At 44.2% G+C, this 13,056-nt stretch overlaps 1 protein-coding gene across 2 annotated transcripts in view; it reads right to left on the reverse strand.

Moving 5' to 3' along the window:
• GCLC (glutamate-cysteine ligase catalytic subunit) overlaps positions 1-1,804 on the reverse strand; it is a 46,885-nt gene extending 45,081 nt beyond the window's left edge. The window contains exon 1 of one of the 2 annotated variants that reach the window (XM_004771855.3): positions 1,168-1,804. In XM_004771855.3, the coding sequence (XP_004771912.1) occupies positions 1,168-1,317 (150 nt within the window). In that variant the 5' untranslated portion in view covers positions 1,318-1,804. The remainder of the gene's footprint in view (positions 1-1,167) is intronic. The other variant, XM_045071022.1, reaches the window with a different exon arrangement.
• Positions 1,805-13,056: the final 11,252 nt, after the last annotated feature.

A 13,056-nucleotide genomic window follows, 5' to 3' on the forward strand; every position in this document is an offset into this window, starting at 1 on the left:
ATTGCTATTATACTTTTGAAACTTAAAACACTGCAATTCAACTGTAAAAATCAGAATTATCGTCCAACTTTTGAAACTGACAAACTAATTTTACAAGGAAACAGATATTGCCTCAGCGTAGCACCACCCTGACACCTGGGTCAAGAGTAATAACATCAACTAAGAGAGAAATTTGCACCTGAGCAAGCGATGGAACCCAAATGGTTAAATAAAAAAAAAAAAAAAAATAGCACTTTTCAAAAAAGCATCGGATTATTTGAATGGTTTCTACATGTGTCTTTAAAAAAACGGAAAGAGAGCACAAAAAGCTTTGGCAAAAGAAAACTAAATCTAAAGGGGGGGGGGGCGCAATGCTTTCCACAGCATTCCAATAAACAATGGTTCAACAAATTGAAAATTCAAAGACATTTCAGCTCTAGGCAGAACACATGTTGAAACTGGCTTGTAAAGAAAGGATCCAGGCCACGGAAAGGCACTAACAAATCCCAGTTGCGAAGCTTGAAGAGTTCCCATGCATGGTGGTACAAGAAGTTTCGTCCTCTTTAGGAAAACCGAGTTGTAATGCCTGTTCTGTGCCTAAAAAGTGGTGGCAAAGCGTGGAGGGCGAGGAAGGGTGTGTGAAGAGAATGAGAGGGAGCTGATGAGAAGCAGCTGGAGGTTTAAAAAGGAACCTGCAGGAGATGGGGCAGAAGCGAACATCCTGAAGACCTGAATCCTAGCGGCGACGGCCCTTCTAGGACAACCTGGCCCCCCCTCACTGATCGCAAAAGCGTATTTTGACACCGGACGCGAGACCCCGATACACGGTCGGCAGATACACCAGACTGAAAACTCCCGGAGGCACCAAATGTCACACTTGCTCACGCTCGCGCCCTCCCAGCGCCTAACCCATTTGTTCAACGAAGGGGAAAACCCTAAGAATGAATGAATGGGAGAGGGAAGTCTAGTGAGAAGGCTCGGGCAGGGCCCCACGCTCGGGAGAGCTCCGGCCGCCCGTCGGGGGAGAGCAGGGACAGCGCACCCGGGCGGGGACGCGTCCGGGGACCCTCGGGGCGCACCGCAGGGCGCGGACCGCCTTGGGGGCGCGGGGCGCGTCTCGCCGAACAAAGGAGACGCGAGGTGGCCTGACAGGGGCGCCCGGCGGGGGCGGAGGCCGCGGGCGCTCACCTCGTCGCCCCACTTGAGCACGTCCTTGTGCCGGTCCTTGACGGCGTGGTAGATGTGCAGGAACTGGAGGATCCCGTGCCGCCGCACGTGGTCGGCGTGGCGCTTGGTCTCCTCCCAGCTCAGCGGCGAGCCCTGGGACAGCAGCCCCATGGCTGCCCCCTCCTCCTTCTCCTCGGGGCTGACCGCGGCCGCTGGCTCAGCGCGCGGGGCGCGAGTCCGACACTCAGTTGCCGGCTGAAAGCGGCGGAGGCAGCGGCTGCTGCGCCCCGTGGGGGCGCCCTTGGGCCACAGCTGCCGGAGGGACGGTCCGCTCCGCTCCGCTCCCCCGCGCGGGGGTCCTGGCCGCCCAGGTGACCGACTCAGGGGTCCGGCGCGCCGCGCGGACACGGAGGCAGAGGACGGGAGGGCAGGCTGAATGGCTCTCGGCTCGGCGGCCTCGCCCTTCGCCCGCTCCGGCTCCCGTCCCGCTGCTGCTCCGAGGCGGCGGCGACGGACCCTACAGTCACAGTGCGGCAGCGGCTCTCGCTTCTCTTTACCGGTGTCGTGCACTGGCTTCTTCCTACTTGTGACCAAGACCTGCGCCGCCACAGAGCATGCCCAGTCTTCCTATCTGCTCACTCGCAGCTCCAGGGTGCGATCCGTCGCTCCGGGTTTTATAGACTACGGGCGGGGGCGGGGAAAGAAGGCGGTGCAGGAGAGGAGGTGTGGCCGAGCGCCCAAAGAGCCTCAACGAAGGCCTCGGGGGAGGCGTGCGCAGGCGTGGTTGGGGCGGAGTCAAAGGGGCGGGGGTGTGGGGAGCGAAGTCCCGCACGCTTTAAAGCAGAGGAGATAGAGTAAAACATGTGTTCTCTAACCCAAAGAGATAAACTTTGAGCCGGGGAAGAAATTTGGTTATTTGAATTAATGAACAACCCAATGTATTCATTTTGAGGTGAGAAAAGGCCTCACGCTCATTAAAAACAGGTGAGAGCTGCAGGGTACGGTAATAACATCATAGCTTGGGAGTCAGATGAAACACCTGTTCAGTTCCAGTTTCCACTATCTACTGACTGTGAGATCTTGATCACGTTATGTCCATACCCGTGTAAAATTATATGAATTCTGTCTTTTATGGCTGTTGTAAGAGTGCACACGATGCAGATGTGCTTAGGGTCGATGGCCAATAAATTACCTGGCTATTAAGAGGAATCAATTTGTCTACAGGGTTTATGTATATACAATGTGTTATTGCAAGTATTTGTGTATTCTCTAAATTAATTATTTGATGACATAAAGTCTTTGGATGGTCAGACACCATTCATGGCAACAAAAGGGATTTTGTCAACATCTTCAGACGGATTTTCTTTTTTAAAGATTTTATTTATTTATTTGACAGAGATCACAAGAAGGCAGAGAGGCATTCAGAGAGAGGAGGAAGCAGGCTCCCCGCTGAGCAGAGAGCCCGATGCGGGGCTCGATCCCAGGACCCTGGGATCATGACCTGAGCCAAAAGCAGAGGCTTTAACCCACTGAGCCACCCAGGTGCCCCTTCAGATGGATATTTAAAGGAATCATCTCCAACAGCATATTCCCCCATCCAAAGCTAATATTCATCCATTATGTGACTAAAATGATGTTTTCATGAGCTTACCAAGGAGAAAATATTAGAAACAACTGGGATTGATCCTGTCATGGTGGGAAAGAGAAAGGTGGTACCTCACCCCCATAAATCTGTGTTGACAGAGTGGTGATGTCAAGGAGGGAAAAAGAGACAGCAACTAGATCACACATGTACTGAGGCCAGAACGTGTGTATTTATTGTGCTCACGTCCATCAACTACAAAGCTAACATTAGTAAGCATTCATTAACTGCTGAATGAATACAGAGTTGTAGGACTCTCTTCTCCCACACCCCTTCATAGTGGATGTGTCCTTATCAGGGATTGGAGACATGGATACCCAAGGTCTGGCTGTAATTTCCACAGTGGAGTGTGTGTATGTGTGGCCTGTGGATGGGGGCAGGGCTGTGGGGGTGTTTGAAGCTCAGGTGATGTTTCCATCCAGAGCACACAGCAAGAATAAAAACCAAAACTCATTCTAACTTGTTCATGGCTGACTCAGCAACCTCAGCTACTGCACCCACTCTTCCTTTACCCTCTGCACCAATATCACCAGGCTTGTTCAGTCCTGGCCTTCCACTGTTTTTCCCTGCTTGGAATTGTCCACCTGACACATTCCTGTTTATCTGTTGAGTCCCAGCTATTCCTCTCCCTAATTTGGTTGCATTTGTACATGCATCTGTTTCTACAGTAGGATAAAATCATTTAAAAAAATCTCCACACTAGTGACTTCCTCTAAGGATAAAGATGATTTATATGTTTTGATTTTCTTTAATTTTTTATTTATTTTTTAAAAGATTTTATTTATTTATTTGACAGAGAGAGATCACAAGTAGACAGAGAGGCAGGCAGAGAGAGAGAGAGAGAAGCAGGCTCCCCGCCGAGCAGAGAGCCGGATGCGGGACTCGATCCCCAGACCCCGAGATCATGACCCGAGCAGAAGGCAGTGGCTCAACCCACTGAGCCACCCAGGCGCCCCTGATTTTTTTTTTTTTAATAGAAAAGTGCTTGTATAAATCTTGGCTTCCTATGGAAGGCAGGGAGTGTGGGAAGTTGGGGAGGCTGTGTTGCTCATGTTTCATATGCAGGAGAGGGACCTAAAAGATCATTTTTTATTCTCAAAATCTCATCTAACATTTGCATAGGCCTGCATTGTTCAACACAATAGCCATCAACCACGTGCGGCTACTGAGTATTTGACACATGGCTAATTTGTAAAACTGAATTTTAGTTTTATTCTAACCCACTTAAATATAAATTTCAAAATTGATATTCCATTTGGTTACTGGAAAACTTTTACATAAATTTGGAGCAGGTCGAGAATGTGAATTTACTTTTGGGTCTGTTAAATTTGTGATATGGAAAGATCGAGTATTTCCAATGAAAATGTAGTGGCCTAAGAGAGGTACTGTGAGTGTAATGCACATACTAGATTCAAAGACAGTACAAAAATAAAAATGTAAATATTTTATTAATAATCATATACTGACTACATGTTGTAACTGTATTTTGGATATGTTAAGATACAGTATAGTGCTTAAACTAATTCACCTTCTTTTTAGTTTTTAAAGGTGGTTCATGAGAAATTTAAGATTATCTCTGTGGCTCGCATTCCACTTAATTGAAACACAGCAGGTGTAGACATTTACACTTTGCAACGCACACACTTTTCTCCTACACCTGCTGGATTTCCTCACAATACCTGAAGCTGGGCTCTTGGGAGAGTATCCGTTTCGTTTTAATGAAGAATACAGGCACAAGGGTGGTTCAGTAAGAGACTAAGTTCAAGTCTAGCCAAAGCTTTACGAGGTACTGAATGTAGTGACAGTTAATACTGTAATTTGAGTCATTCAGCCCCAGATTCCGGTTGACACAAAAGGGGGCCTCTCCCACCCGAATTCAGGCAGCACTCTGAAGGGCCCCCGCGCTCTGTTCAATCTCAAATCGGGTGCGGCACGGTGGCACTATTGGGCAGTTAAGTCAAAGTTAAACCATGGTCGCCGCAGTGCCTTAACCAATTACTGTTACAGGAGGAGGGAGGGGTGGGAGTGAACCCACCACAGATCAACTGAAGTCACATTCAACAACAATCAATCCCCTCTATTTGACAGCGTTTTTCATTTTTAAGTTTACTTCTCCTTCTGTACTCCTACGACTAAGTTTTCAGAGACCAGCCCCGGACAGATCTTTTAGGGTTTTCATGGTCGCTAAGCGGAAAAGGCGCTCGTAGACAGCAGAATCAGCTCTTCTCCAGGCCTGCCCAACTGCGGATGCCTGTTCACATACTTCGCGGAAAATTCCCGGACTCAGTCCCCCCGAATCAACCACCGCCAGCTGCGAACGCGACAAGGGTTCCCCGCCTCCTACACGGGGTACAGCCGCAAGCCCCGCCTCCAGGACTGCCCGGAAAACCCGGACCGTGGAGCCGGGAGGCTGGCGACGCGGCGCAACCGCGGGGTCGAGCTGAGCATGCTCGAAGAGCGGCTCAGTCGCGGGAGGAAGCGGCGCGGGCCGCGGGCGCTGCACGCCGCGTCGTTGTTGTGATAGAGCCCCCGCCACGTGACTGCGCCAGGCCCGCCTCCAGGAGCGCGGTGCCGCCTCCCAGTGACTCAGCACTTTGTGCGGTTTCCGTGCTAGAGGTCAATGCCGGGGATGTTGCTCGAGGGCAAAGTCTCGGCGCTCCAATCTTCTCACTCCCCCACGGCTGCTGAGAGTGTTGCAGCAGCCATTTCAGACGTGTTGGTTTTCGGGCCTCTCAGCAAGGAGAAAAAAATACATTTCCCGATGGTCACGCCGGTTCCAATTTTCCATGAGTCAGCTGCTCCGCTGAGATCGCGGAGATCAAATGAGGAGAGCAGAGGGCCTGTGCCTAAGGGTCTCTGCGGTGCGGTGCGGTGGGGTGGGGTGGGGTGGGGGGGTGGGGGTTTACAGGTTCAGGCCGCTTGGGTTACCTGCTTCAACCCTACTGTTGTGTTTGGTTTCAACATCCCTTAGATACTCTCCCGGGGGTCTCAGTAATTTACTCTTCGTGGCGCACCTGTTTTATGCTAAGCACTTTGATCTAGAATTCATAGAACAATCTTGGTTGTTGGCTATAATTTTATAGATAAGGCAACTGAGATCTACTAATAGTAACTAACAGGCAGTGGCCAGGGATCTGAACTCCGTTTTACTTTCTACTATACCTCATGGCTGGGGTGAAGCTGAGGGTATCTTTCTGCTTCCTGGCTCTTGATTTTGCCTCCACTAAGACCTCCTTTCCTTTGACACTCCCTTACCCCCAAAAGATCTCTGTTCAGATAGGTGTTTAAGATTTTCTTGCTTTGTATTTTAATTCATTGGTAGAAACAAACTGCTGTCTCTTAACTCAGGTGTACACAGTACAAAATGCTTAAGATGCATAAAGCATTTTCCCCCTACCACTGCATTATACTTGGAATTTGATTTCAGTACGTTGAAGTACCCCAGGCCTTTTATCATAGAAGTGCAGCACCCAAAAGACTGTGGTCTTCACTCTAGCTCAGGGTAACCTGCCCAATCTAAGTAAAGTGTTCCTTATCATCAGGGACCCTTCCTTCTTCACCTGTTCAAATGAGGTTTCCCTTCCAACCTAAACATTCTCTGATGTAATGCTACTAAATTAGTTGAAAAAGTACAAATCTTTTTGTATTATGTGGTATTTCTAACACATGTTGAGCTGCGCAACTGTCCATTCCAAGTCAACCAAACACAGACCCCCAGTCAACTTGGTTTTCAAAGCCCACTTTTAGTTCACAGGGAGTGAAGTATAAACGTGCTTATTTTCATGTAGAGTTGCCAAAGGTCTGCTCTGTCAAGTGAAGGCCTTTGTGAAGTTGGGGAAACTTGAGTGCGTAAAGAAGATGAGTAGGAGTCCGTGGGGTGAGATTAGAGCTATGGGAATGAGAGAGGATGCTTTTAAAAGCAAGATCTCTCAGGAGGAGTGATGGAATCCAGAACACATGTCCAGTATCTTGGCCTTCTTATGAGATGATAGGCAAGAAGATGAGGATGCCAAGACTGAGGTGTTGGGACAGGAAAGGTAATGGCTGAGTCCAGGAGACTTCCTCTTCTTCACTGGAGCATGGTTAAAGAAACACAACTTTTTATTACAGACATTTGCAAACAAGCAGAAAAGTACATGTAATATACCTATTGTTACTATTACCCATCTTCAGTGTCACCACATGACTAATCTCCTTTCAAGTATTCACTCCCTCCCCATAATTTAAAGCACATCTCACTGGGGCATGATCTCAGGTAGTTTGCTCTAAGTCAGGAATGTAAAAGACAATTGGAGCAATTGGTATGAGGGATGATTCAAAAAAGTGAAAAGGAGTAGCAACAGGCTAATCCCTTGCTGGAAATCAGTTTCCTTTCTCCTGAAATTGGAGACAGTTGGTGTTAACCAGTTGTTTTTATTCCAAGGTTTTTAGCTACATTCTACCTTAGGTGACCTTGCATTTAAAAACTAGAACTAAAAATCCGTCCTTGTCACATGTAGTATAAACTGTGTCACGATGGCTGGCAGGGAGAATGATTTTTGTCAGAGGAGGCCTTTTGTCAAATCTGAGTACGGTCTTTAAGGCATGTGTTTTACATTTGTTAAGATCTTAATTTTAGTTGCTACCTTTTCCCTCCCATTTCACTTACCTTCGTTCACATAAATATATGTGAACTTGATTCTAGATTAGATAACACCAAATAATTGAACTGTGGCACACAGCACCCCATCATTTGTGGCCGAGGAAATGTGAAAAAGGACTGATCATAATCACATCATTTAGAAAAGCAGTGGTACTGGATATCAAGCAGTTTTGCTTTGTTAAGACTAGTTCCTGGAAGCAAAGACAAAAACAAAAGAGTAACACAGTTGTACTTCTGGAAAGTGTTTTTCCACACACGATACCTTCTACAGCCTATTTTAGTCCCATCTAAACTATGGTCCCATCTCAACCTTGGTTTACATGTATCAGAATTAACTCTAAATATTAGATGGGTGTCTTTATTTTTTTTAATTCTTTTTAATTTCTTGTATTTTTTATTTATTTGTCAGACAAAGAGCAAATGAGCACGAGCAGTGCTCCCCACTGAGCAAGGAGCCAAATACAGGACTTGATCCCTGGATCCTGGGATCCTGATTTGAGCCAAAGGCAGATGCTTAATGGACTGAGCCACCCAGGCACCTAGAATGCATCATTATTGCTTCAGCCTTGCCAGCACTTGGCAGTGGACACTGATTAGTGAATATTTCATCACAAACTGAGGTCCTCAGGAGTTGAAATTTAGCAGATCGTTTTCCCCCTGCTTTTCCCTATGAAAATATCCCCAGTCAATCTTCTTCTAAGAAGACAGTACAAAAGGAAGGCTAGCCCAGGAAATGTCTTTCTTCTCTGGGTAGAGGAGCCCCTGGTTTGAGACAGGTGGTGAGGTCCCTCCTCATCAGGGTGATGGCTTGAGCCCTCACATTCACGTCATTTCCTCCTCACTAAGTCTTTCTTGGCAGTACCCTCATCTGATCTCCTGCCTTCGAGAGGTTTTAATATACAGGCTATCTTAATATAGCATATAATGTAACATATAATAGGCTGCCTTACTGTATATGTCCCACTCTCACACCTTACAGAATTTTTTTTTTAAAGATTTTATTTAATTATCAGAGAGAGAGAGCGAGCGAGCACAGGCAGACAGAATGGCAGGCAGAGGCAGAGGGAGAAGCAGGCTCCCTGCCAAGCAAGGAGCCTGATGCAGGACTCGATCCCAGGACACCGGGATCATGACCTGAGCCGAAGGCAGCTGCTTAACCAACTGAGCCACCCAGTCGTCCCACATCTTACAGAATTATAATGTGAGTTCATTTTAGATAAGAAAAAAAACTGAGCTAAAGGAAAGTTGAATGCTAGAACCTGTACTTAAATCCAGGACTTTTGACTACAAATTCAGGACCCACTTTGGCCCAAGAGTGATGGTGTAATTTCATTCAGCAGCGACTTTCAAAATGTTGTCGTCTTTACTTTGTTGGGACTATATAAAAGAAACTCTTAAATTTGATATTTTAAGGTTTGTTTTTTTTTAAATATACATTTCTCTTTCTCTTTCTATGCCCTTTGACTTCTTTGTTCATGATTTCTGGATTATAGAGTCAGAGATTTGTCTTGTGCTCATGGAGGAAGATATAGAGAAAAATAAAAAAGCGGATGAGGGGTGGAATCACCAATCACTCAAAGAATAGCCTTAAGAGGTGAGAGTACCATAAGAGCTACTATAGCCACCTTCAAGATATGGTTTGTTTGTTTCTTTCTTTCTTTCTTTTTTTAAGATTTTATTTATTTATTTGATAGAAAGAGACACAGTGAGAGAGGGAACGTAAGCAGGGAGAGTGGGAAAGGGAGAAGCAGGCCTCCTGCTGAGCAGGGAGCCCCATGCGGGCTTGATTACAGAACCCCAGGATCATGACCCGAGCCGAAGGCAGATGCCCAATGACTCAGCCACCTAGGCACTCCCAGAAATGGTTTCTTTTTAAAGGAAAATCCTAAGAATGATCCATTAAGTAAATCCTTTAAGTAGATCCATTAAGTAGATTCAGTAAGTAAAAGACCCTACCTTTATAGTACCATGTAATCATATCATCCACTAAAATCCATGGTATTGAAAATGAAAATTCTCTGCCCAGAAATGCATGCACATATCATAGCTCTTTTTCTTGTCCAGGAAACCAAACAACTTATGCGAGACATCATGAACCACCTTTACATGCAGGGAACTGATCAGGATTCACCTTGCCCATCCTGATCAGTATGGTCAGGGGACTAGTCCTGTGGTTGTGGGCATGCATGGTAGGGAAATTCACTAGGTTTTTTTGAGTCATAATTGGATTGCAATGTTTATTAAAATAGCTAAAAACTTGAATGTGAGGATTTGTCCACGAAGATAACATTATTATTAGAGTTAAGCCACTATCTTCTTGTTTTCACTATGCAAAACAAATAACGAAGAAATATTTTTTACAGATGTCTTTTAATATTTATAAACATGGATTAAGTATGTCCATAAACTAGCTACGAAATTAGTACCAATGTTGATCTCGGCTACAAAGAACGTCTGGGAGTTTGGACAATATATAAACTTCCATGATTATGTAACTAAGGCAATTCTCTGCCAGCTGGATTAAATTTGTGTTTGTTTATTTAACAAATATGCACTAGGTACCCACCCTGCACGGGTCCTGTTCTTGATGCTGAAGATCCTGGGTGAATGGGAAAGGCAACAATTCTGTTCTCATGGATCTTTCCTTCCTTCTGGAGGGAGAAGACAGCAAGAAAATAAACTCAATAATTTTAGATGCCCTTTTGAAGAAAATAATAGCACTCATTGTTTTCATGAAAATTTATGTATATCAGACTGTCTTCTGGTTAGTTTTGCTAATGAGTTAGCTACTAGCTGTTATATTGCACACAGAAAAAGCCACCAGCTCTGGAAAATTTCCCTTTGCTCCAGCTCACGACAAAAATCTCTCAGTTGAAGAATTTCCCCCCACTCCCTTTTTTCTTCAGGTAGGACATATAGCTTCCTTCTTAGATTTCTTCAAAATGAGAATCAGTAGGAAATGTTATGGAAAGATTGATGCTTTGGTTACCTTGGACAGTCCTTGGTTTCTGTTATGGATCTATAGGCCTTAGAAGCATAATATTTAAACAGTATTTAAACAGTATCTAAAGCCTGAGGGGTTTACAGGAGATTTATGATGGAACTTATTTATGATAAGAAAGTATTTATGATGGAACTTATTCAGGAAGTCAAAATAGTGTCAAAATGTCAATGAATATCTGATTTGATGTTAATTACATGATTAAGGTTTTTGGTTGTTTTTTTTTTTTTTTTCCGAACATTACTCGGGATGAAAACGGTAAGTAATAGCATGCCTTTGCTAACATTACACTATACTATTCTGCAGGTAGACTGTATTGATAAAAAATTCCTAGCACAGATGGTGGAAGGCATCTAGAATGTAAAACTAGAGAGGAAAAGTACACAGAATCACATTTTTCAGAAATCTGGTACATTTCATGATGTCAAGTTTGTAAGGTATAAATAAGCTAATCGATACTCATTATATTACTTTATATTACTCGCAAGGTTGCTTATAAACCCTTTTTTTTCCTTGTAAGAAAACAACATAAATTCTGCTTGAAGATGGAATCTTCAATAAGAGTTTCTCTCTCTTATCTATTTAAAAATTTTCTAGATGGGGCACCTGGCTGGCTCAGTTGGTAGAACATGAGACTCTTGATCTCAGGGTTGTATGTTCGGGCCCCACATTGGGTGTAGAGATTTTTTTTTTTTAAATCTTATAAAAAATTTCTAGATGTAAAAAAGGCAACTCAGGGTCATCACTCTTTAACTAAAGTAATATGCCTTGAGGTTTCCAAGTTTCAGTTTTCAAGTTAAGACTAGTTTAGACAGTTTCAGGCTGTTTGTTTTATATTCAGATGATTATATGGTAGTTTATTTAAAGGCAGAAACATGCCAACGTAGGCCGGCAAATATTTACTTCAATATTTAAAGTCTGTTAACAGCCCAGTTCAGTTAACGTGTCGTTGCATGACTCATGAATACTGGATTTCTTGAAACTGTGCTTAGCCCACTGCTGAAATAATTAAAAAAACAATGGCTATTATGTTTTGTTTTCTCTGAGGCTTGTAGTTTAGGGATCACGTTAGTACTGCATTCCAGAGTCCCAGGGGAAGGACATAAAAACTGGTGCAGATTATGAGACGTTACCAGAAACTAGAGAGAGGAAGAAAGAACAGAAGGGAAAATGAAAGAAAGAAGAGAGGATAGGAAGAGAGAAAGAAAGGAAAGAGGATAGGAATAGTGTCTTAGATTCCTGACCTCCAAGCTCGATATAACTCACCCATTCATTCAGACTCTTAAGCATCCTCTCATTTGATTCCCAACAATACAAGCTGGGCAACAGTATCTGTATTTGCCAGTTGAATAAAGCAACGCTTTATAGATTTAGGCCTCCTTGTAAAGTTACATATCTAGTAAAGGACAGAATCCAATTTCAAATCCAGTGTTCACCGCCTTGCTTCTCCACTTCCGGTTCTCCAGGCATACCTCTGCCATGGGCTCTTTCCCAATACGATAGGAGAACAAAGGTCCCAGGCCCAGGGCTCTCCTGCCAAGTCAGCTGTTGGCTCCAAGGACACTGAGATCAGTGGCCTTTCTTTCCCTGATGTTGCCTGATTTTCTGTAGCATTTCTGGGGAAATGGGCATTTCTTCTTTACTTCATGTGGTGGCAGCACCATCTTGGAGGGCAGCTCTCCATCTGGTTGCACGGGTTCATCTCCTGCTTCTCAGTGATATTCTTTGAATTCCAGTAGTCAGTGAACACTTTGCAGGGGTTAATGGAGGAGCTGGGAAGGGTATGGGTTAATAAAGAGAGGTAGGTAGAGGAGTAAAGTTAGCGTACTAGGGAAAATATGAATAAATCTAATGCATATTTTTTAAGCCTCCTAGGTGCCAGGTATGTGCTAGATGGTGAGACAAAAAAGTGAGCAAAAGACCTGGTAGTTCTCTCACAGTTTATAGCTAAGCTGGGTAGGAAAAGACTGGTGTTAAATAAAGAGCCGTATGTCATGTAGACGTAACATTGATTGATGTTTATGCTCAGTTAGAATAAAGAGTTCTGTTTTTAAAAAATAAATAACCATATCAATTAATGCATAATTTAAATTGTTATGCTTTATGACAGTAAAAGAAGGGGGGTAGGAGAATATAGTTTAGATGGGACAGGGGGTGACTGTTCCAGGTCTCAGGAAAGGACTCTCTGGGAAATGATGTTCCAAACAACATGTTTATCAACAGTTTGAATCCTGAAATCCTGTATTATTGAGGATTCCAGAATACTAACATCGTTAACCTTTGATGAAAATTATAGGTAATAGTAAAAAATACATTTGTTTTTATTACATACACATGCTTTTCCTACAGCTTTTAAAAGTAAATCGTAGCTGGAGGCAAATATTTCTACATATGCTATTATAATTATACATTTTAAGAAACTATTGTATTTCCTGGAGTAAACCAGGAACACCAATTTTTACAGGTAGAATAACTATTAGGGCACCTGGGTGGCTTAGTCGGTTAAGCGTCTGCCTTTGGCTCAGGTCATGATCCCAGAGTCCTGGGACCCTGGGATGGAGCAGGGAGCCTGTTATCTCTTTCCCTCTGCCTCTCCCTCTGCTCTCTCTCTCTCTCTCACTCTGT

This window comes from Mustela putorius, unplaced genomic scaffold, assembly GCF_011764305.1.
Source record: "Mustela putorius furo isolate JIRA1106 unplaced genomic scaffold, ASM1176430v1.1 tig00003983_pilon_pilon_pilon, whole genome shotgun sequence".
Classification (NCBI taxonomy): domain Eukaryota; kingdom Metazoa; phylum Chordata; class Mammalia; order Carnivora; family Mustelidae; genus Mustela; species Mustela putorius.